This window comes from Leucoraja erinacea, chromosome 14 (assembly GCF_028641065.1).
Source record: "Leucoraja erinacea ecotype New England chromosome 14, Leri_hhj_1, whole genome shotgun sequence".
Taxonomy (NCBI): Eukaryota; Metazoa; Chordata; class Chondrichthyes; order Rajiformes; family Rajidae; genus Leucoraja; species Leucoraja erinaceus.
In genome coordinates, this window is record NC_073390.1 from 12,493,573 (window position 1) to 12,514,618 (window position 21,046).

A 21,046-nucleotide genomic window follows, 5' to 3' on the forward strand; every position below is an offset into this window, starting at 1 on the left:
TCACATCGTTCCAAATGTGGCAGGGGAAAAAAAGACCTGATGGAAGGGTGATATTATGTATTGAATGCCTTGTCTGGGTTTAAGTGGCTGCTCATTTCACAGGGATGTTGTCACGTGGCTGAATTCACCTAGACGTGTCACGTGAGAGCGATGTGCTTCAGTGAAAGGTTCACTTGGGCTATTTTCCTAGCTGTAGGGGAGAAGGCAAGGAGTGCCACGCCGTGGAATTGTTTTTACTTCTGTGTCACCCAGTGCACTAATCAGAGGACTGTTGTGGGGAGGAGAGGGGAGGCGAGATGCTGCCTAGACAGCAGTCTCTAATGAGGATCGAGACCCCGGGGAGCTGGAAATTGAAAGCAGAGTGAGCTTGCTTTGCTGCCTTCTCCGGCACCACAGGCACTGTGTCCCTACCCCATCACCGATGGGTCTAGCCAAACGCTGTCCAGAGTGCTGGCATGTTGATTGCATGGTCAGTAAATACCTACAGACTGCACTCAGATCCAGACAGGGCTGCTATTTTTACCAGAAGGTAGGCGCCTATGGTGACTGTTGATTTACCATTCGGAATCCTTTGATTAATCCGCATTGAGTTGCAGAGACTGAGGCAACTGAGGGACTGTAAGCCTGCCAGTACTTATTGAGAAGAGTTGGGTTAGGGTGGGGGGGGGAAGGGAAGGGAAGGGAAGGGAAGGGAAGGAGGTGGTGGTGGCTGGTGGTTGTGGGTAAGGATGGGGGAGGAGAAATGATGCCACAAGACAGAATGCATAGGACCTGCTGAATTTAAAAGGGAGAATGAGGAGGACGGGAAAGCGTCTCCCTGCTCCAGGAGGAAGCCATTAGGAAATGCTGTCCTGTATTTGTTATTCTCATCTCATTTTGCCAAGCTGAAACACCGTGTGCAGATGAAGCTTGGTGGTGAACTGGAGGTGATTGCATTAGGGCAGCGCCGTTTCCTTCGATGCTTTAAAGTGGGTGATACAGATCCAGCCGTCTCTTCACTGCACTAATAAGCAGGGTATAATTTACAGACGGGCTCCCCCCTTTGGTCTCTCTTATGGATGTGGATAAGAGGATGGCAGCACCTGTTCTTAATCTGAGCTAAATCCAACAACAAAGAACCCAAGGACAATTTGGTGCTGGATAAGCAAGCTAGACGGGGGACAAAATCAACTTGACAATTCCCTGCGTTTTATTTTCTCTCGCTGTGTACTACGGGAATTGGGAAGACTTACAGCGCTCGCACAATGTGCTGCATGGAAAGATTGATTTGAAAAGTGTTTTTGAGTAGTCACCACATATATGATACTGGGGGAAGAAAATCCTTCAAACTGTATGCTGTGATCGACAGGAAAGGAGAAAGGCTCTCTCCAAAAGTTGATTCGTTTAATGTAAATGTGACAGTCTCAGGTCTCATAACTGCTTTCATATCTCAGCGCATGTGGGTACGTTTGCTGATAATTTTTTTCTCTCCACGTTGTCGGTGTGTGTTTTTGTGCATTCGTGTGTGTGTGTGTGTGTGTGTATTCGTGTGTGCATTTGCATGTTTTTTAGAGAGAGGGAGAGATTGAAAGAGAGAGATAGTGTGTGAGAGAGAGAGTAATGGGTTCTTGTCAGATTTATATTAACTGTTATGAGGGCTGTATCGGCATCTCAGTACTAAAGTAAAAGACTGACATGGATCAAGGTCATTATTACACAGCTGGTTTCATGCATTATATCAATTCTGTTGCTTCCCAATAGGTTTAATCTTAACCATGTATCATTTGCTTTAATTCATTGCTAAAAGTCAAATATGTCAAGAAGCAAACCTGTATGAGTGTGTGCCATTAAATCAAAAATGGTCCTTCAGTGCTCAGAAGGTTAAGTGAAATCAATTCTCCTTGCTAACTAGTGACAAGCTCTATAGATTTTATAAGGATGCCAGACTAAAACATCAAACCAAAGTAATTTCTTAATTAAAGCTATCACTATATTCTGTCTTCAAAGGCCACTCTTTACTAATCAGCTATTTAAAAAAAAATTAATTGTTCATTTTGATCGGCGAAGTGAAAACAGTGCATTCCCACATAGTTTATTAATCATTAATGTCTAGATCATGGTAAAGGCAGGCAATTTTCAACAAGCTCTGCAACTTTGCACGGAAATCATTTGTTACACATTCAGCCAGGTGCTCTGCCCATCAGTGAAATGGGATGGCAGTCAGTGGTGCTCTATGTTGTACAACCTTAAACGCAATCCTGACATTTGCTGCAGAACCCATTTTGTTTGCAGTGTTCAGTTTAGTTTACAGCCATTATTGCACGCCACGTGAAAGCATGCCTACTTTTGAGTTTATTTTAAACATATCCTTGCCTAATTTTGTGACTGCACAAGAGAGTGGACCTGTGGTCAATAGCTCCCTCAAACACACACTAGAAGCTGCCTGTTCATATATCCGTAATCACCCGTTGTAAATGTCCAACAGTTCAATTGACTCTTATTATCTTCTGGTCTTTATTATTTTGTACCGCCATGTCTATCAGGAACTATGAACACAATTCCAAAGGGACAGCGTGATTGCACAACTTCTAAATTGTTACTTTGCCCATCTTGGTTATCATCTAAGACAATGGACAACAAAGGGTGATCAGATGGGCTTCCAACAGTGCTTCGCAGGGTCCCTTTCAGATTCAAAGAAAAATTTAGTGAATTCCTGTCTGAGTTTGGAATATGATTCTGATGTCAGCTAGGTGCAGAGGTAATATATTCTGATCTACCTGTGACAAAATATACCCAAAGTTCAGATATATGCTCACTGCAACTCGATGTCAGTCGACCATTTATGTAGTATCACGTCCAGTGCACCTACACTTCCACAACTGACTGTGAAAATAAATCCTTTAGGCAAATGGCAGAATATTTGGCTTTACCGAGGATAGCGTTGCTGAATTATTTGAACACACTTGCTGTTTCTGCATCACAGGCTGAGCTCGTCCCCTTATCGGCTGATTTCTGAAGGAAGATGACTTCAAAGCAGGAAGATGCTGCCTTGGCCAATTTTCTTCAGTTCATTGAAGATAAGGGACTGAGGGCTTACGATGCTTTGGTGATCCAGAATGCCTCGGACATTGCTCGTGAAAATGATCGCATGCGGAATGAAACCAATTTGGCATACCTCAAGGAAAAAAGTGAGAGAAGGCGGAGGCAAGAGGAAGCAATAAAGCGGTAAGTCTTGGAATCCATTTGGCTTGACCGACTGCAAAAAGAATGGTGTTCCAATATCAAAGATATTCGTGAAATGATGGTACATGATGCTCGCAGTATGTCAAAGGATGTGCTGTATTATCAGGACAGGAACATTACACCAATTGACACATAACATAATGTTCTGTGGCTGATGAGAAATTTTGTGTAATGGGTCCGTCCCTTTAAGGCCACAAGGTCTAATTGTCATAAATAGTCATATTATAAGGTCAACTAGAGGTTGATTTCTGTATGATTAATTTGCATGCAATTGGCTGTCATTTGGCAGTGCTTTTGTTAATCAATGGCTCTTTCCAATGCCAGAAGAATCTGACAGAAAGTGACTAGCAAATAATTGATTTTAAGATTGTTTTAATCTGTAACTAAGTGTGATATTCTAAATATGACAGTCACAGCTGTATGCTCAATGCACGAGTTATTTATAATGTGCCGTATTTATATGTAATATGAAAGTGGCTCTGTGAGACCAGTGTGCCACAGGTGCAAATCAGGGCAGGAAAATGGTCTCTCCTGCATAAAGAACATTTCTGCCTCCACCGGTGATATTAACGTTTAATTATGCTATTCTGAAAAATACTTTGTGAATAGAAGTTATTGTACCTTAGATGTGTTGCACTGATGATTGGGTCTGGTAGTAAGTGGGTAATTGGATAGTAAGGAAGGCAAACGCAATGCTAACATTTATTTCAAGAGGGCTAGAGTACAAAGATATGGATGTAATGCTGAGGCGCTATAAGGCGCTGGTCAAGCCGCATTTGGAGTATTGTGAGCATTTTTTGGGCACCATATCCGAGGAAAGATGTGCTGGCTCTGGAGAGGGTCCAGAGGAGGTTTACAACAATGATCCCAGGATTGAGTTGGTTAACAAATGATGAGCGTTTGATGGCACTGGGCCTATAATCACTGGAGTTTAGAAGGATGAAAGGGTACCTCATTGAAACTTACACAACAGTGAAAGGTTTGGATAGCGTGGATGTGGAGAGGATGTTTCTACTAGTGGGAGAATCAGCGCTGGAGGTCATAGCCGCAAAATTAAAGGACGTTCCTTTAGGAAAATGAGGAGGAATTTCTTTAGTCGGAGGGTGGTGAATCTGTGGAATTCTTTGCCACAGAAGCCTGTGGAGGCCAGGTCAATTGATATTTTTAAGGCAGAGATACATAGATTCTTGATTAGTAAGGGTGTCAGGGGTTATGGGAAGAAGGGCAGGAGAATGGGGTTAGGAGGGAGAGATAGATCAGCCATGATTGAATGGCGGAATAGACTTGATGGGCCAAATGACCTAATTCTGCTCCTATCACTTATGACCTTGTCTGAGTGTAGCAATAATTGTGACCTAATGTTCTTGTTGTACTAGTGTGGGTGAATCTAAACCACCCCATGCCACCATTTGAAGTAAAGCAGTGAAGAAACCGCCACCCAAAACAGGATGCACCCGCTGTTGCAAAAGCACAATCAACCAATACCATCAAAAACTGATTAAGTGTTCATTCATCTCACCTGCTGCACATGGAACCATATTGCACTTTGATGGGCTGCCAAATCTCCCTTCAAAACTGTGGCAGCTACATTGCAAGAACATGTTGCAGCAGGTGAAAGGTTTCTGGAGTTTTCCAAGTGAAGTGAATGACATAATTATCCAGTGTACAAAGACTGATATTCTAGCAGGTGGCATCAAACAGCGATCTCTGTTAGCTCGCTTTGCGCCTTTGTCTTTCAGCTCAAAAAAAGAATGTTTTGCTCTGTGAGGTGATGGAAGCACAAGCTGAGAGTGGTGACTCGGCAAGCGTAAGGAGCAGCATTCTGTCACAATATCACGGGATTACATTATGGCCAAAATGCAGAGGGGAACACGGGGAACAATACCAAATGCATGTTAGGGTGGAGAATGAGGGCGGGAATTTGAACTCCACTGCACAATTAATATTTAATGTACCCATTTCACATTCCATTCTGCAAATTTGAATACTCCGTGCGTTGGTAGTTTTGTTTAGAGATACAGTGCGGAAACAGGCCCTTTGGCCCATCTAGTTCACACCGACCAGCGATCCCCATGCACTTACACTGTCCTACACACACTGCGTCATTCACATTTATACCAAGCCAATAAACCTACAAGCCTGTACGTCTTTTGATTGTGGGAGGAAACCGAAGATCTCGGAGCAAACCCACGCATGTCATGGGGAGAACCCACAAACTCCATACAGGCAGCCCCCTTAGTCAGGATTGAACACGGGTCACTGGTGCTGTAAGGCAGTAGCTCCACCACTGTGCCACCGTGCCGCCGTTGACAAAAGGCAACCGCAGATTATGAGATGCCAAAGGCATCATGAAGGCTTTTCAGTTGGAACTTGATGAGGAACACACCACCGCTGCTGTAGGCCGCACAGAGCAGGTCACGACCTCTGACATCTACACTCTGTTGCCTCCATCTCACCCCAAGCCTCTGTCGTTAACTCTACCCATCTGCCAATTGTTCCCCTCACCTGTAATCACCTACCACTTGCCTGGCTTTGCCTCACCTCTACCTCCCTTTTGCAGCTCCTCTAATTTTCAACCTTACCCCCCCCCACCCCCCACCCCCGCTCCATTACTCTGAAGAAGAGCCCCAAGCCAAAATGTTGTCTGTCCATTTCCCTCCTCAGATGTTGCTTGACCTGCTAAGTTCCCCCAGCAGTTTTTTGTTTTACTTGTGATTCCAGCATCTGCAGTCTCTTCTGTGTTAAACCCCCGTCTCACGGTGCGAGTCCACCCACGAGTGATCTCGAGTTTAAAACAAATCAAACTCGTGGTAATCACGTAGAATTAACGTAGCGGGAACATCGGAACTCGGAACGCTAACGGCAGGAACTCGGAGAAACTTGTTAACTGTTGAAAATCTTTCAACATGATGAAAGATTTCCACGAGTCAAATTTACTCTGGAAGTAAAAATTTTAAACTTTTAAACTCGATGTAAGAACGTAGTAGCCCCTGAGTTTACCATGGTGACTCGTGAGTCTACCGTGGGCACTCTTTAACTCAGCGGGACAGGCAGCATCTCTGGAGAGAAGGAATGGGTGACGGGATGACGTTTCCAAAATTCTGCTGCGTGTTTGTGTTACTCCAGCACTGTGTGTTCACTTTTTGTCAACCAGTATTTGCCCTTTCTTGTGTATGACATTATTTGTATCCGTGGCAGTTGATTGTCACTCCCTTCAGTTTCCCAGGGGGAAGGGACGGGGCGAGGGCGAGGGGGTCAGGGGGAGATGCTGCCTAGTGACGATCTAATTTATCCAACGAGTTACACTCTCTTCAAGGATTAATTTCTAAATAACCCGCCAATTTCTCTTCATTCGCTGTTATACCCGAGAACTGCTCCAGATGAAATTCTGGATTTGATTTTTTTTCCTCCCGGGGGTAAAAGAAAAACCAAATGCACTTAAAGCGCCAGGGGTGGGGTAGAGGCGTACAACCAACGTACGGGGCGATATTATCCAGGATTTGTAAAATAAAACAAAAATTGGAGTACTGAATAATGGCACAGATTTAAGAGGTGCAGGAAGGAACTGCATATGCTGGTTTAAACCGAAAAGCTGGGGTAAGTCAGTGGGACAGGCAGCATCTCTGGAGAAAAGAAATGGGCAAGATTTTGAATCAAGACCCTTCTTCAGGCTACAGTCTGCATTTCTCCAGAGATGCTGTCTGACCCGCTGAGTTACTCCAGCTTTTCATGTCTGTCTAAGGATTTGAGAGAGTGAGATTCACCGCTAGACATCGTCGGTATATTAAATGTACAAGAGTCTTTCACATGACCGTAGTCAAGGAAACAGTAGCGTACCAATAGCCCGATTATCGTAGCGGTATAGCAAAGACATCTCTGCTGTCCGTTTTTGGTGTTTCATATATTTGTTCTTTCCCCCCCCCCACACCCAACTCCAGTCCCGTCCCGACCCCCTGGGAAACTGAAGGGAGCGTCAATCAAGTGCCACGGATACAAATAATGTCATACACAAGAAAGGCCAAATGCTGGTTGACAAAAAGTGAACACACAGTGCTGGAGTAACACAAAGACGCAGCAGAATTTTGGAAACCTCATCCCGTCACCCATTCCTTCGCTCCATAGATTCCGCATGTCCCGCTGAGTTAAAGAGTGCCCGCGGTAGACTCACGAGTCTCTACGGTAAACTCACGGGCTAGTACGTTCTTACAATGAGTTTAAAAGTTAAACATTTTTACTTCAAGAATAAATTTGACTCGTGGAAATCTTTCATCATGTTGAAAGATTTTCATGAGTTAACAAGTTTCCCGAGTTCCTGCCGTTAGCTTTACGAGTTCCGACATTCCTGCTACGTTAATTCTACGTGATTACCATGAGTTCGATTTGTTTTAAACTCATGGGTGGACTCGCACTGTGAGACAGGGCCACTACTTACCACTGCTTCTCGGGGAGTGAGGAAACCCCTCTGCTATAATGTCCCGACCTTTCACACTTGGACGTGGCTGCTACCTCTGGGTGGGCAGTGGACCTAAAATGTTATTTTGTGGACTGAGAGTTCACACACCTCATGCCTGAAATCTGTGTATCCACATCCACTCACTCACAATCAGCTCCTGCTCACGAACTCTGTGTCGGAAGGAACTGCAGATGCTTGTTTATATTGAAGATTGGCATAAAAGGCTGGAGTAACTCAGTGGGAGAGGCAGCATCTCTGGAGAGAAGAAATGGTGACGTTTTGGGTCCAGACCCTTCTTCAGGCTAGTCACAGATAAGGGAAACGAGAGATAGACAATGATGTAGAGAGATAAAGAATAATGAATGACAGATATTCAAAAAAGTAACGATGATAATGGAAAGGGGCCATTTTCAGCTGTTTGTTGGGTGAAAACGGGAATATGGTGCGACTTGGGTGGGGGAGGGAAAAATAGAGAGGGAATGCCGGGGTTACTTGTTTAAAACAGATAGTGTCTGTTGGATTCCTTTCACTCTCACCATCTAAATAAGATAACTAACAAAGACCAGAGTGATATATTGTTAATATTCCTGAATAAATGGAACACCTGATGGGTAAACGATGTGGAAGGCTGATAATTCTCACTGTAAAGTTACATAAATAGAATTGTTCATGTCTAGCATTTTGACACATTGATACTCGTCACACTGTGATTGGAATAGAGGGCTATTTTCTGGCTGTCAATGAATTATGAAGGGACTAAGCCATATTTAAAAAATGAGCAGATTTACTGTGATTGAGCATGGGAGAATGTTGATGGACTGGAGGTGGATGTTGAATTGTATGAAAGAATTGAAAATGAGAAGAATTGATTTTAAGAGATCTGGCAGAACTCATGATGGTTAAACTGCCACACATGAATGGCACATCCCTGCTTTGATTGAAAATGCCAGAGAGCAGGTTTATTGATTGAAACAGGCCCTTCTGCCTACCCAGTCCACACAGACCATCGAACACCCATTCACATTAGTTCAATGTTATCTCACTTTTGCACCCACTCTCTACACATTTACAGAGGCCAATTAACCTACAAACCGACACGTCCTCGGGATGTGGGAGGATACCGGAGCACCCAAGGAAACCTTGCATGGTCACAGGAAGAACGAGCAAGCTCCACACAGACAGCACTTGTGGTCAGGATCAAACCCAGGTCTCCAGTGCTGTAAGGCATCAGCTCTACCAGCTGCGCCACTGTGTCGCTTAGTAGGTGCTAAGGGTTTTGAGAGCAGTTTCATTAATACATCTCTGAACCATAAATTGCGCAGGCCAAAGTGGAGTGTAACTACTGCTGATGTAAAGTGGGTTATGGACTCCTTTTATGGCTAATAATCCCACTGTTTGCCACCAAGGTTGCTGACCCATCTCCAATGCAGCTGTGCTATGCAAAGTAAGATTAGTTGCAGAAGTTCCTCTGACCATAGTATTGGAAAGGGTGCAAGGGTGTGCAGAGCTGGTGGATCACTAGATCAATCAATGTACTCTGGTGCTTGATCCTTCCGCCAGCAAATTGTTTAACGTCAATCTTCCAGATCACGCAAGGTGTTTGGGAACAGAAATAAACGCTCCTCTCCTCAGTATTCAGGGGGATCATCAATTACCTGCAGGATATGGAAACAAAGAACTGCAGACGCTGGTTTACAAAAAAAATACACAGTGCTGGAGTAACTCAGAGGGTCAGGTACCAGCCCTGGAGAACAAAAAAAATTGATGTTTTGTGGCTGAACCTTTCTTTAAACTGAATCAGTACCAACCCAAAACATCACCGATCCATGTTCTCCAGGCAAGCCGCCTAATGCGATGAGTTACTCCAGCACTTTGTGTCTTTTTTAAAAAGATAGTTATCCTGTAGAGTAATGCTTTGAGTAAAATCATGTTTGTTGCTATTATATTGCTTTAGAGTCTAAGTCTACATTGAATGTGTGCCTAAAGCTCAAAAACCCCTTTTGACTCCAAAGCTAGCAGAATGTCGATGTTCTCCAGAAGAGGGAAGTGAAGGGTGGCAGGTGACATTTCCGCAGGGAATATTCTGAACACTTCTCCACAGCCAGCTTTGCAAACAACAATGGATAAGGCACCTGTGGCTTACTACAATGGTTCTCAGTAAGATATGTCATATGGTTCAGCCACAGAGCCACTTTTCCTGTATCCATCACAGTCAAAGTGACTTCAACAAGGGCGTCACGGTGGTGCAGTGCTAGAGTTGCTGCCTTACATCGCTTGCAGCACCAGAGACCCGGGTTCGATCCCGACAACGGGTGCTGTGTGTACGGAGTTTGTGCGTTCTCCCCGTGATCGCGTGGGTTTACTCCGAGATCTTCAGTTTCCTCCCACACTCCAAAGCCATCCAGGTTTGTAGGTTAATTGGCTTGGTGTATGTGTAAATTGCATACTAAATATCTGACTAAAAACTGCGTACTGTGGAAGTTTTTAGTCAGATATTTAGTATGATAATATTGATCATGGATAGACAATAACACAAAATATAGATAATTTAGATGTTCTCATGACATGATTGTGCAAAAAATAATGAATTTGATTATCTTGAGAGTGGATGTTTGTGGATTATGATACAGAGCTCGGATTGTGGCTGCCGCCATGATTTTGCTCACAGTCACAGTCACAGCCGGCAGGCAGGACACAGCCGATATCGGGGCCTAAATAACATATTTCACATCATCAGATTAAAATGGGATTACACCAAAAATGAGATAAGATGTTAAATAAACGTCCTACAGTACATTCCTTTTGTTGTCCTGAACTTGCGATCCGTGATTTTGAAGGCGTTGAAGTTGACTTTAATCCAGCGATTCAATAGTTAAGCAATGTTTTTTTTTTAAATCACGAACGGGACAAAATGTCCTCATAAGCTTGTTGTACGAGGAAATCCCTCCGACAACCAATAAAAACCTGCATTTTATTACTACCACCCTCCCCCCCACACACAGCCTCTTGAGTCGCACGCACAGGCTGTGGGTAGATCTAGAGCGCCACTGATGGCAGGAATTTGTAACGAACGCTACATTGATTGAACCATTGGTGGCCTGAGACTCCCCAGTTGTCCAGAAATGTTTTAACACTATGTCTTGTTCTGCAATGGATTCTGGAGTGTATAACATTTTGGTGTGAATGCAGGTTGATGGAGATCATGGACAGGTAAGCAATGATGGGGACATGATGTAGTGAGCACTGTCATAGGTTAATGATATAGTTGAAGATGCCCAAACATTTACCCAAGCCGTTGAACTCTAAGCTGCATTGAAACAAGGCTTTCACATCAAGCATTCATATTCTTAGAAATCTGCTTCTAATCTTCCTTGTTCTCTGCACCTCTGACCTTTCTACTTCATGTGTTAAGGCCTTTAATACATCAACAGAAATGCATGAAGCTGAACTCTCTCCCTCAGTAAGCGAATCCACATGTATCTCCAAGCTCCCAAAACGTTTTGCAATTGTCAGGTACCTTCCCTTTAAGAGAGTTAGGCTGACTATAATCAATGCAGGTTGGTTTCAACTTGACTCTTCCTCCTGTACTACTTGCTGCGGCATTGTTCAACTATAAAACAAGGCTATGAAGAATCATAGAATTATAAGTTGAATGGGCATAACTTCGGCCGCGAGGAGCAAGGGCCAGTAGGAGGGTGAACTGGGGTAATGCCTCCAGCTCCTTCTAGGTCGGCTGCAGGAGGCACCCCTGTGGCACAAAGATGGCCAGGTAGGAGAGGGACGTTGGTTCGCAGGTCGAACCTGGCAAACTCTGGGGAGCCTGGGGCTAACCTGGATCAGGAACCGCTCCAGTAGACCGAGAGCACAGGCAGATTGGACTTTGGACTTGAGCAAATGGTGGCAAAGCATATGCATGTGACCAAAAAGGTCGATGAGGGCAAAGCTGCAGATGTTGCATACATGGATTTCAGTAAGGTATTTGACAAGATTCCGCATGGTAGGGTGCTCTGGAAGGTTAGATCGCAAGGGATCCAAGGAGAGATAGGTGAATGGATAGCAAATTAGCTCCATGGAAGGAAGCAGAGGGTGATGGTGGAAAGTAGCTTCTCGGACTGGAGGTCTGTGACTAGTGGTGTGCCTCGTGGGATCGGTGCTGGGCCCATTACTGTTTGTCATCTACATCAATATTTGGATGAGAACATACAGGGCAAGATTAGCAAGTTTGCTGATGATACAAAAGTGGGAGGTTTTGCAGATAGTGAAGATGGTTGTGACAGATTGCAGCAGGATCTTGATCGATTGGCCAGGTGGGCGGAGGAATGGTTGATAGAATTTAATAGACAGAAGTGTGAGGTATTGTAGTTTGGAAAGCCTACAAAGGCAGGACTGACACAGTAAATGATAAGCCTCTGGGATGTGTTGTAGAGCAGAGGGATCTAGGACTGCATGTGCATGGTTCCTTGAAGGCCGAGTTGCAGGTAGATAAGGTGGTCAAAAAGGCTTTTGGCACATTGGCTTTTACCAGTCAGAGTATAGAAGTTGGGAGGTCACTTTGCAGTTGTATAAGATGTTGGTGAGATCACATTTAGAATATTGTGTTCAGTTCTGAGCACCATGATATAGGAAAGATATTGTCAAGCTTGAAAAAGTTCAGAGAAGATTTATGGGGATGTTGCCAGGTCTAGAGGGTGTGGTGTGACCTATAGGGAGAGGTTGGGTAGACTGGGTCTCCATTCCTTGGAGCGCAGGAGGATCAGGGGTGATACTTTAGAGGTATACAAAATCATGAGAGGAATTGATCGGGTAGATGCACAGAGTCTCTTGCCCAGAGTAGGGGAATTGAGGACCAGAGAACATAGGTGAAGGGGAAAAGATTTAATAGGAATCTGAGGGGTAACGTTTTCACACAAAGGGTAGTTAGTGGGTGTATGGAATAAGCTGCCAGAGGAGGTAGTTGAGGCTGGGACTGTCCCAATGTTTTAAAACGCAGTTAGACAGGTACATGAATAGGGCAGGTTTGGAGGGATATGGACCAAGCACAAGCAGGTGGGTCTAGTGTAGCTAGGACATGTTGACTTTGTAAGTTTGGCTGAAGGACATCTTTCCACACTGTATCACTCTGTGACTATGAATATGTATAAATATGCAAACGGATTTTTCTCTGCGGTTGCACATGTGACAAATAAAGCACAATTGAACCATTACCTGAGTTGTGCAGAGTAATTCCCGAACCATCTCGTGCAATCATCCAATCTAATCCACCCTCTCCATTTAATCCCAATTTAAAATCAAATGAGTGGCCACTTCAACATATAAAGACTAAGCAAAGAAGTCAAATGCAAATGCGGTCCAACATGTTTAATTTTTTTTTGCTTCCATCTGCAAAAGGAATGCAGTAACTAAGGAGTTATTTGATTTTCACAAGAGCGTAAGCATAATGCTATAACATGGATAAACACTGTAGTTCAAAGAGAGATTGTGCTGGATTCAGATTTAAGAAACACAAAATCAAAGTAGCAAACCTAAACCAGATACATCAGCAATGCAGAGGGGCTGTAGAGGTTTACAGGAAGACTTGGGTTAATGGAACAGGAAGCAAGATATTGGAAGATTGAGATGAGAAAAAAACCCACTGAGGCTATGCACACGAGCAAAAACTGCTGAAAATACTCAGCGGCACGGTGGGGCAGTCATAGAGCTGCCTCCTTACAGCGCCAGAGACCCAGATTCGATCCTGACTACGGGTGCCTTCTGTACAAAGTTTGTACATTCACCCTGTGACCTGCGTAGGGTTTCTCCCGGAGTTCCAGTTTCCTCCCACACTCCATAGACGTACAGGTTTGTAGGCTAATAGGCTTTGTAACATTGTCCCTTGTTTAGGATAGTGATAATGTGCGGGGATCGCTGATCGTCGCATACTCTATGGGCCGAAGGGCCTGTTTCTGCACAGTATCTCTAAACTAAACTACTCAGCAGGTCAATGAACTTTTGTGAGAACCAGATTAAGAACAGCAGCCCATAAAATTGTACTCCATAGGTCTTCCAAGCTGCGTGATGATTTCATTGAATGTCAACATTAATTGCCTACCCAATTAGCACAATCTATCATGATCATTACTAGGGTATTGTGATGGTGTATGTATCTTGGGCTCATGTCAATAGTATGCTGCATATGTTGTCAATGGTGTTAATCCATGTCAATGGTCGGCAGGCTCCTGCATTGCTAAATTGGGATCGGATTAATCACCACACATGGCAAAAATGTCATTGGATGGTAGCAGAAGTATTAGGAAGGAGATGAGGAGGAATTTATTTAGTCAGGATGGTGAATCTGTGGAATTCTTTGCCACAAAAAGTCGTGGAGGCAAAGTCAGTGGATAGATTTAAAGCAGAGATAGATAAATTCTTGATTAGCACTGGTGTCAAAGGTTATGAGGAGAAGGCAGGAGAATGGGGTTAGGAAGGAGAGATAGATCAGCCATGATTAGCCATGATCATATTGAATGGCGGTGCAGGCTCGAAGGGCCGAATGGCCTACTCCTGCACCTAATTTCTATGTTTCTATGTTTCTATGATTAAATGGCAGAGTAGAGTTGATGAGCCAAGTGGCCTAATTCTACTCCTATCAATGATCTTAAGATCTTAAGAAAAGTCTGGATTCCCCCCTTATCCAGTCCATCCCACTTGGATAATTTCAAGGGGGTCTCACTATTGTCATACATCAAATGTATTGATTCGAAGTAGAGCTGGTTGGAAATAATTCTGGTGACTCATTTTTTTTGGGGGTCTGGCCAAGGTGTATGTGGTATGAGAAGGAATAAGAGTAAGGCTTTGGAAGGATGGTTGGTCTTGCAGCTGATATGCGAGCAGACGATATATGTCTGCATTTCCAAAGTGTGGCAGCAACTCACCATAACGTCTTCAATAAGACCCGAAAAATATTTTTCTGTAAGGCAGCGGTAAAGTTGCTGCCTTTCACCATCAGAGATCCGGATTGAATCCTGACTACGGGTGATGTCTGTACAGAGTTTGTACGTTCTTCCCGTGACCGCATGGGTTTTCTTTGGGTGCTCTTGCTTCCTCCCACAATACAAAAACGTACAGGGTTTAGGGTAATTGGTTTTGGTAAATTGTCCCTAGTGTGTAGGTTAGTGCTAGTGTTCAGGGATCGTTGGTCGGCACGGACTCGGTGGGCCAAAGGGTCTGTTTCCACATTGTATCTCTAAACTCAACTAAACTAAACTAAGCTAGCTAAAGGGACGCGGACAGCAATCACTTGGGAATTCCTGCCACTTCCCCACGGCTTCCCCACGAGTTGCTTGTTTGTCTCATTGATCCTTGTAATCGGTTGCTGGAGGGCCCTTGATGAATCAAACTGCCTTTGAGCCTGGATGGCAGCGTTCTGAACCTGCGTGCCAGAGATTCATCTTCCAATGTAACTCTCACACACTGGATGGTTACCAACTGGGTTGTAGTGGAACCTAGACTTCTGTCATATACAGTATGGCCATTGTTTTAGTTTAGTTTTAGAGATACAACACGGAAACAGGCCCATCCGCCCACCTTGTACTCACCAACCAACGATCCCCACATACTAACACTATCCTACACACACCAGAGACAATTTTTTTTTACATTTACCAAGCCAATTTACCTACAAACCTGTACGTCTTTGGAGTGTGGGAGGAAACCGAAGATCTCAGAGAAAACCCACGCGGTCACGGGGAAAACGTACAAACTCGTACAGACAGCACCCGTAGTCAGGATCGAACCTGGGTCTCCGGCACTGCAAGCGTTGTAAGGCAGCAACTCTACCACTGTGCCACCGTGTCGCTCTAATGTGGCCTTTCTGACAAAAGTAAACAATTACTTGCAGACTGGTGGAGGGAGAGCAGGATAGTTAGATTACTTATAATTTATCATAATATTATCCATTGATGGCTTTGTTCTCAGCTGTAAAATACTATGGATCTACTTTGATAATATTGATGCCATGTTATGTCTAATAATATATATCAGCAATGTAGGGAGATCACACGCCAATGTTCCCAAGTGCTAAGGACAGTTATTAATGGTTCAATCAAATGCAACATGGAGCAGTTATAGAAAGCAAATATCATTGCTTTCAGTCTCCTGAGTAATGACACCATACAATCACAGCAATATTTGCCAGTGCCACAGTAATATTATCTGATGCAGATATCTAGATGGTGGCGACTTTGTGTATGTTGGGTTTTGTGCCTGAGAATAGAGGGAGAATGAAAAATAGATATTGTTATGGGGGAAGAAATAAAAACATGAAACTAAATTCTCTTGTGAATGGATTTTCTTTCTTTGTATTAATTTCTTAAATATCTTCCAGGGATCTGCACAAAGTGGGATAGATATAAAATGCTGGAGTAACTCAGCAGGTCAGGCAGCATTACTGGAGAAAATGGAAAGGTGACTTTCAGTCGGAAGAAGGGTCCCGACCCGAAATGTCACTTGTCCATTTTCTCCAGAGATGCTGCCTGACCCGCTGATTTGGTCCAGCATTTTGTGGTAGGAAATAGGTTGGCAAGAGCAAATGATTGTAATGTTGTAAGACTAGGGTGATTTTGAAAGGATTTTAAGCACTGGAGTTACAAGCACTGTAGCAATGGTAATTGTCCTCGGTGGTGGTCTCTGTCTGGCACTGAGAGGGGAAAATCATTTCGATAGGCAGCAGGGATTACGAATATCCCTCCTGAACTATATGTCAGTTAAAGACATTCCTTTAATCAGTGCACCCTCCATGTACAGCATTATGGAGCTGTTAATGTGATCTGGGTGCCAGTATTCATCAGATGTTGCAGTTCATTTAAATATTTTATTGTTCCTCCCAGTGCATTACATATGAAGTGTTCATTAAAAGAGGCAGACCTTCATTAAATAGCAAATAGGCTCCAAATGAGCATTGCATACATTCTCTGTTCATTGCAAAATGTGCAACTGGTGCACACTGTGGTTCCTTAAGCACATCAGATACTGAATCAAATGTTAACACCATATTATGCCAAAGGAAGCCACGGAGCCAGTGCCAAATGTATCTACTTGAATATCACAGATGATAACAATTTGCATTGAACCAGAATAGTGAAGCATTGCGAACCCTTTCACGGGATGTTATCAAAGGGTGAAGCTCTTTAAGGTCTCCCCTCAGCCTTCCATGTTCCAAGGAAAGAAGACATAGCCTATATCCAACTCAAACACTCTGCAACTTCCTTGTAAAGCATTGATGCACCTTCTCCAGCTTAATGATGTCCTTCCGAAAGCTAGGCAACCATTAGTGAATACAGTACTGCAAATGTGGCCTTATCAACGTGTAGTTTAGTTTAGTTTAGAGATATAGTGTGGAAACAGGCCCTTCTGCTCACCAAGTCAGTGCCAACTAGCAATCCCCATACCCTAACTATATCCCACACACACAGTAGGGACAATTTACAATGTTACCAAGCCAATTAGCTGACAAACCTGTACACCTTTGGAGTGTGGGAGGAAACCGGAACACCCAAAGAAAACCCACGCAGGTCACGGGGAGAACATCCAAACTCCATATAGACAGCACCCGTAGTCAGCACTGAATAATGGGGCAAGTGTGGTACACCAACAATAAGGACCACAGTTCTTCAAAAGCAAGATGTGTTCACTTGAGGGATATTTCTGGCACTGAGCTACAAGCACACTTGATGTGTCACAAGGGACAAAGACAGCAAAATGGCAGCAAATGTTCGATCAAGCAATTAGGATGTGAGCATTTTAGGAGGAGGTTGAATAAGCACATGAAGGACAAAAAATATATCAGATATATCAAATCAATTTATTTGGGGGGGAGGCTTGTGTGGAAGACAGAGGCTTGCATGGGCTTGTTGGGCCAAAATTTAAATTTCCTTTAAGTGAATATCCATATAATTCTATAAAGATTGTATTGATCAATTATTTATTTTCCATTTTGGATAAAATCTTTGGTTGTAAAAATAACTTAAAAGATCCCTCTACTGGAGGTGAATACAGGCCCTAAATGTATGCATTTCCCTGGAACGGTGGTGTTGCATGCATTTTAGTTACTGCTCAACGTAAGATATCATTCTCTGCATGCTTGAAATAAATATGCCCTGTTTGCCATTCAATATAACATATATCTCAGAAACAGAAGAAATAGAACATCAGCTAAAGTAACATCAGGGTCTGAAGAAGGGTTTTGGCCCGAAACGTTGCCTATTTCCTTCGCTCCATAGATGCGGCCTCACCCACTGAGTTTCTCCAGAATTTTTCTCTACCTTCGATTTTCCAGCATCTGCAGTTCCTTCTTAAACATCAGGAAAGGGTTGCTTGCTTTTAAGTATTTAATAGAAAGGATTGCAAGGATATGCCAACAGAGCTAAATGGAGTAAGGTGGGGAAGGATTTATGTGAAACACAAACTTTGGTATCAATCATTTTAGATTATTGACTTGCTTTCTGTGTTTGGGGAAACACACCATGTTTAGGGAAATTCATGGTTTTTGATGATTCGAATCTTAGGTATTCCATGGAGTTAACAATTGCAGTGGGTGTGATAGAAAGGCATTTCCTGCATTCACCATGCAATGGACCAGTGCTTGCAGATGCAACAGTGTAGATTCCTGATCCATTGATAATTTTCACACATATTCACTATATGAACGCGATAACTAAGGAGGACCAGAATAACATACTAATATTTCTCTCATTGTGAACCTATCCATTAAAAAGCAAAGACTTTGTGCATTGGTGATACTTCTCATTCAAGCACTGTGCAAATTGGATTGGAGACATGTGCCAATTTGATAAACTGCAATTTCTCACCATCACTCTTTAAGTGATTCTTTAAGGAAAGTTGACAGAAACTGATGTGATACATCGCAACTTCTCAGTTTGCCTGGTTATTTTGTCTGCAGCAGGAGAATGTTACTCAGAAATCAGACCTTTTGATTAAAAAAAAAACTAGGAATGATGGAAGTTGCAACTACAACTGGCAAGTTTTAGAATTTACTAGACAGTGTTATTCGCAGCTCAGGGTCCCATGTTCACATGGGAGGGCTGGTCCCCCAACGCAATATTCCACCTCTCCACCAATTCCAATATTGGTGGCCAGTGGGGGGAGGAGGGGGGCTTTCTGCAGCGCTAGTATGGGTGTTGTGGGCTGAAGGGACTGGTTTCCAGAGGGCTAGTATGGTGATTGTGGACCAAATGGATTATTGGGGTGGCAACTCAGTCACTCAAGCCTGATGTGCTGGCAGCTCAATCTCAGCTGGTGGGCTGGCAGTTAACTCACGGCTATTCCTTGAAATTCTATTTCAAGCAGGGTGCAAGGCCACCAAATTCAAATGCAGTTTCCTACCATTTCAAGTAGGGTACAAGGCAACCACATTCAAGTGCAATTTCTTACCACTTCAAGCAGGGTGCAAGGCCACCAAATAAAAGTGCAGTTTCATACCACTTCAAGCAGGGTGCAAGGCCACCACATTCAGGTGCAGTTTCATACCATTTCATGCAGGGTGCAAGGCCACCACATTCAAATGCAGTTTCATACCATTTCAAGCAGGGTGAAACCACCATAAAACCACACAAAACACCACATAAACACCACACTCACAGTTCAGTAGACATTCAGTATGTTCAGTTGATTCACAGCTCAGACAGAGCTGTGACCTCTCCCACCCCCATCTTGCAGAGACTGAGTCACACCCATACTTCTGGGTTTTATAATCCCTCCCCTCCTCCCCTCCCCCTCCCACCAGAAGGGGCGTGGCCTTCGTGGTGTAATTGACAGGAGAGAGATTCTCAACCATTTTAAACACTAATAACACTTATTTTTCATTGATGGGAAGAATCCTCTGCACCCGATGAGAGGAGGGGGACTGAGTAAGATGGCCAAAAATCACAGCCGAAAGTGGTAGCATTTTATCTAAAATCAATATACAGTGCAAACAGGAAGTTGTCAAGTTTAGACTTTTATTCGTTTTTTATTTCAAACCAACCACCACCAACTGTTTGCTGTGCTTTATTTCAAATCTACCACTTCCAACCATTTGCTGTGCTTTATTTCAAACCAACCACATTTTCATGTTTAAACCACATTAAGGGCACTCGGGGTCAGTAAAACCACACTCACAGTTTAGTAGACAGGTGTTCAGTGTTATTCGCAGCTCAGATTGAGAGACGTGATCCTCTTGCTCCCCCATCTTGCAGAGACTGACTGAGGCACTCAATACTTCCGGGTTTTATAGTCTCTCTGGAAGGGGCGTGGCCTTCAGATGAGAGAATCTCAACATTTTTTAAACACTAATAACACTTTTATTTTTCATCGATGGGAAAAATCCTCTTGTCCTGCACAGTGGAGGGGGACTCTGAGTAAGATGGCCAAAAATCACAGCCGTAAGTGGTAGCGTTTTTTTTCTAAAATCAATATACAGAAGAACAGGGAGTCGTCAAGATCAGATTTTTAATAATATGGATGTAGATTTAAAGAAGTTCATTCAGAATTTTGAAGAGGTTAAGATTTCAATTTGCAAGAACATATAAATGATATATGGACACACTGATCTGTTCTGTATTCATGTCTACTATATTCTGTTGTGCTGAAGCAAAGTAAGAATTTCATTGGCCTATCTGGGACACATGACAATAAACTCTCTTGAATCTTGAGTCTTGAACATAGGGGGCCATGAAAACTGGGCCACAATTTGGAAACTGCAATTGGAAGTACTGTTAATGAATATTAGATGATTAGTAAATTAAGATATAAGCTGAAGGTGTGGCCAGGACAAAAAAGGTATGTTATAGTTTATTGGATCACTTTCAGGGTTCAACGAAGTTTTAATTTGTTGTACAGTAATCTCTGATGCTTTATTCTCAGATGAATCACAACCTGTTCAATTTCATTTCAATTCTTCAATGGGGTCATCAGAGTGGTAATCATCTCGGCTAATTTTAACACTGATGTCTATTATTTTACATTTCTTGATACTAAATATAATCTGACTAAATTGTTATTCTGTCTTCAAGTTTTTTTCTATCATCTGGAAATTCTGGCAATTTGACAGTCAATAGTCTAATTCAGATCAATTAGATATTGAAATTACACATCATTTGCCTTTCCCCTGACTATTACTTTAATCATTTGAAGTGTTGCATGGTTCATTATATTCCCATTTGCATTTCCAGACTGTCTTAGCTAAAGAGTGTGGGATGGGGAAAAACTCCGACTTTTAATTTTGTCTACTTTATCTGTGTCACAATTTGTCCAAAAAATAACTTTTCTATAGGCTGTAAAGTTTTTAAGTGAAAACAATATTAGTTAATTTCCAAGTGATTGTCGGGTTAGTTCACA

At 43.1% G+C, this 21,046-nt stretch overlaps 1 protein-coding gene across 3 annotated transcripts in view; it reads left to right on the forward strand.

Moving 5' to 3' along the window:
* The first annotated feature begins 203 nt into the window (after positions 1-203).
* nyap2a (neuronal tyrosine-phosphorylated phosphoinositide-3-kinase adaptor 2a) overlaps positions 204-21,046 on the forward strand; it is a 145,269-nt gene continuing 124,426 nt past the window's right edge. For 2 of the 3 annotated variants that reach the window (XM_055645617.1, XM_055645615.1), the window contains exons 1-2: positions 809-1,442; positions 2,963-3,204. In XM_055645617.1, the coding sequence (XP_055501592.1) occupies positions 3,002-3,204 (203 nt within the window). In that variant the 5' untranslated portion in view covers positions 809-1,442; positions 2,963-3,001. Of the gene's footprint in view, positions 530-808; positions 1,443-2,962; positions 3,205-21,046 lie in introns of those variants that run through there. The other variant, XM_055645616.1, reaches the window with a different exon arrangement.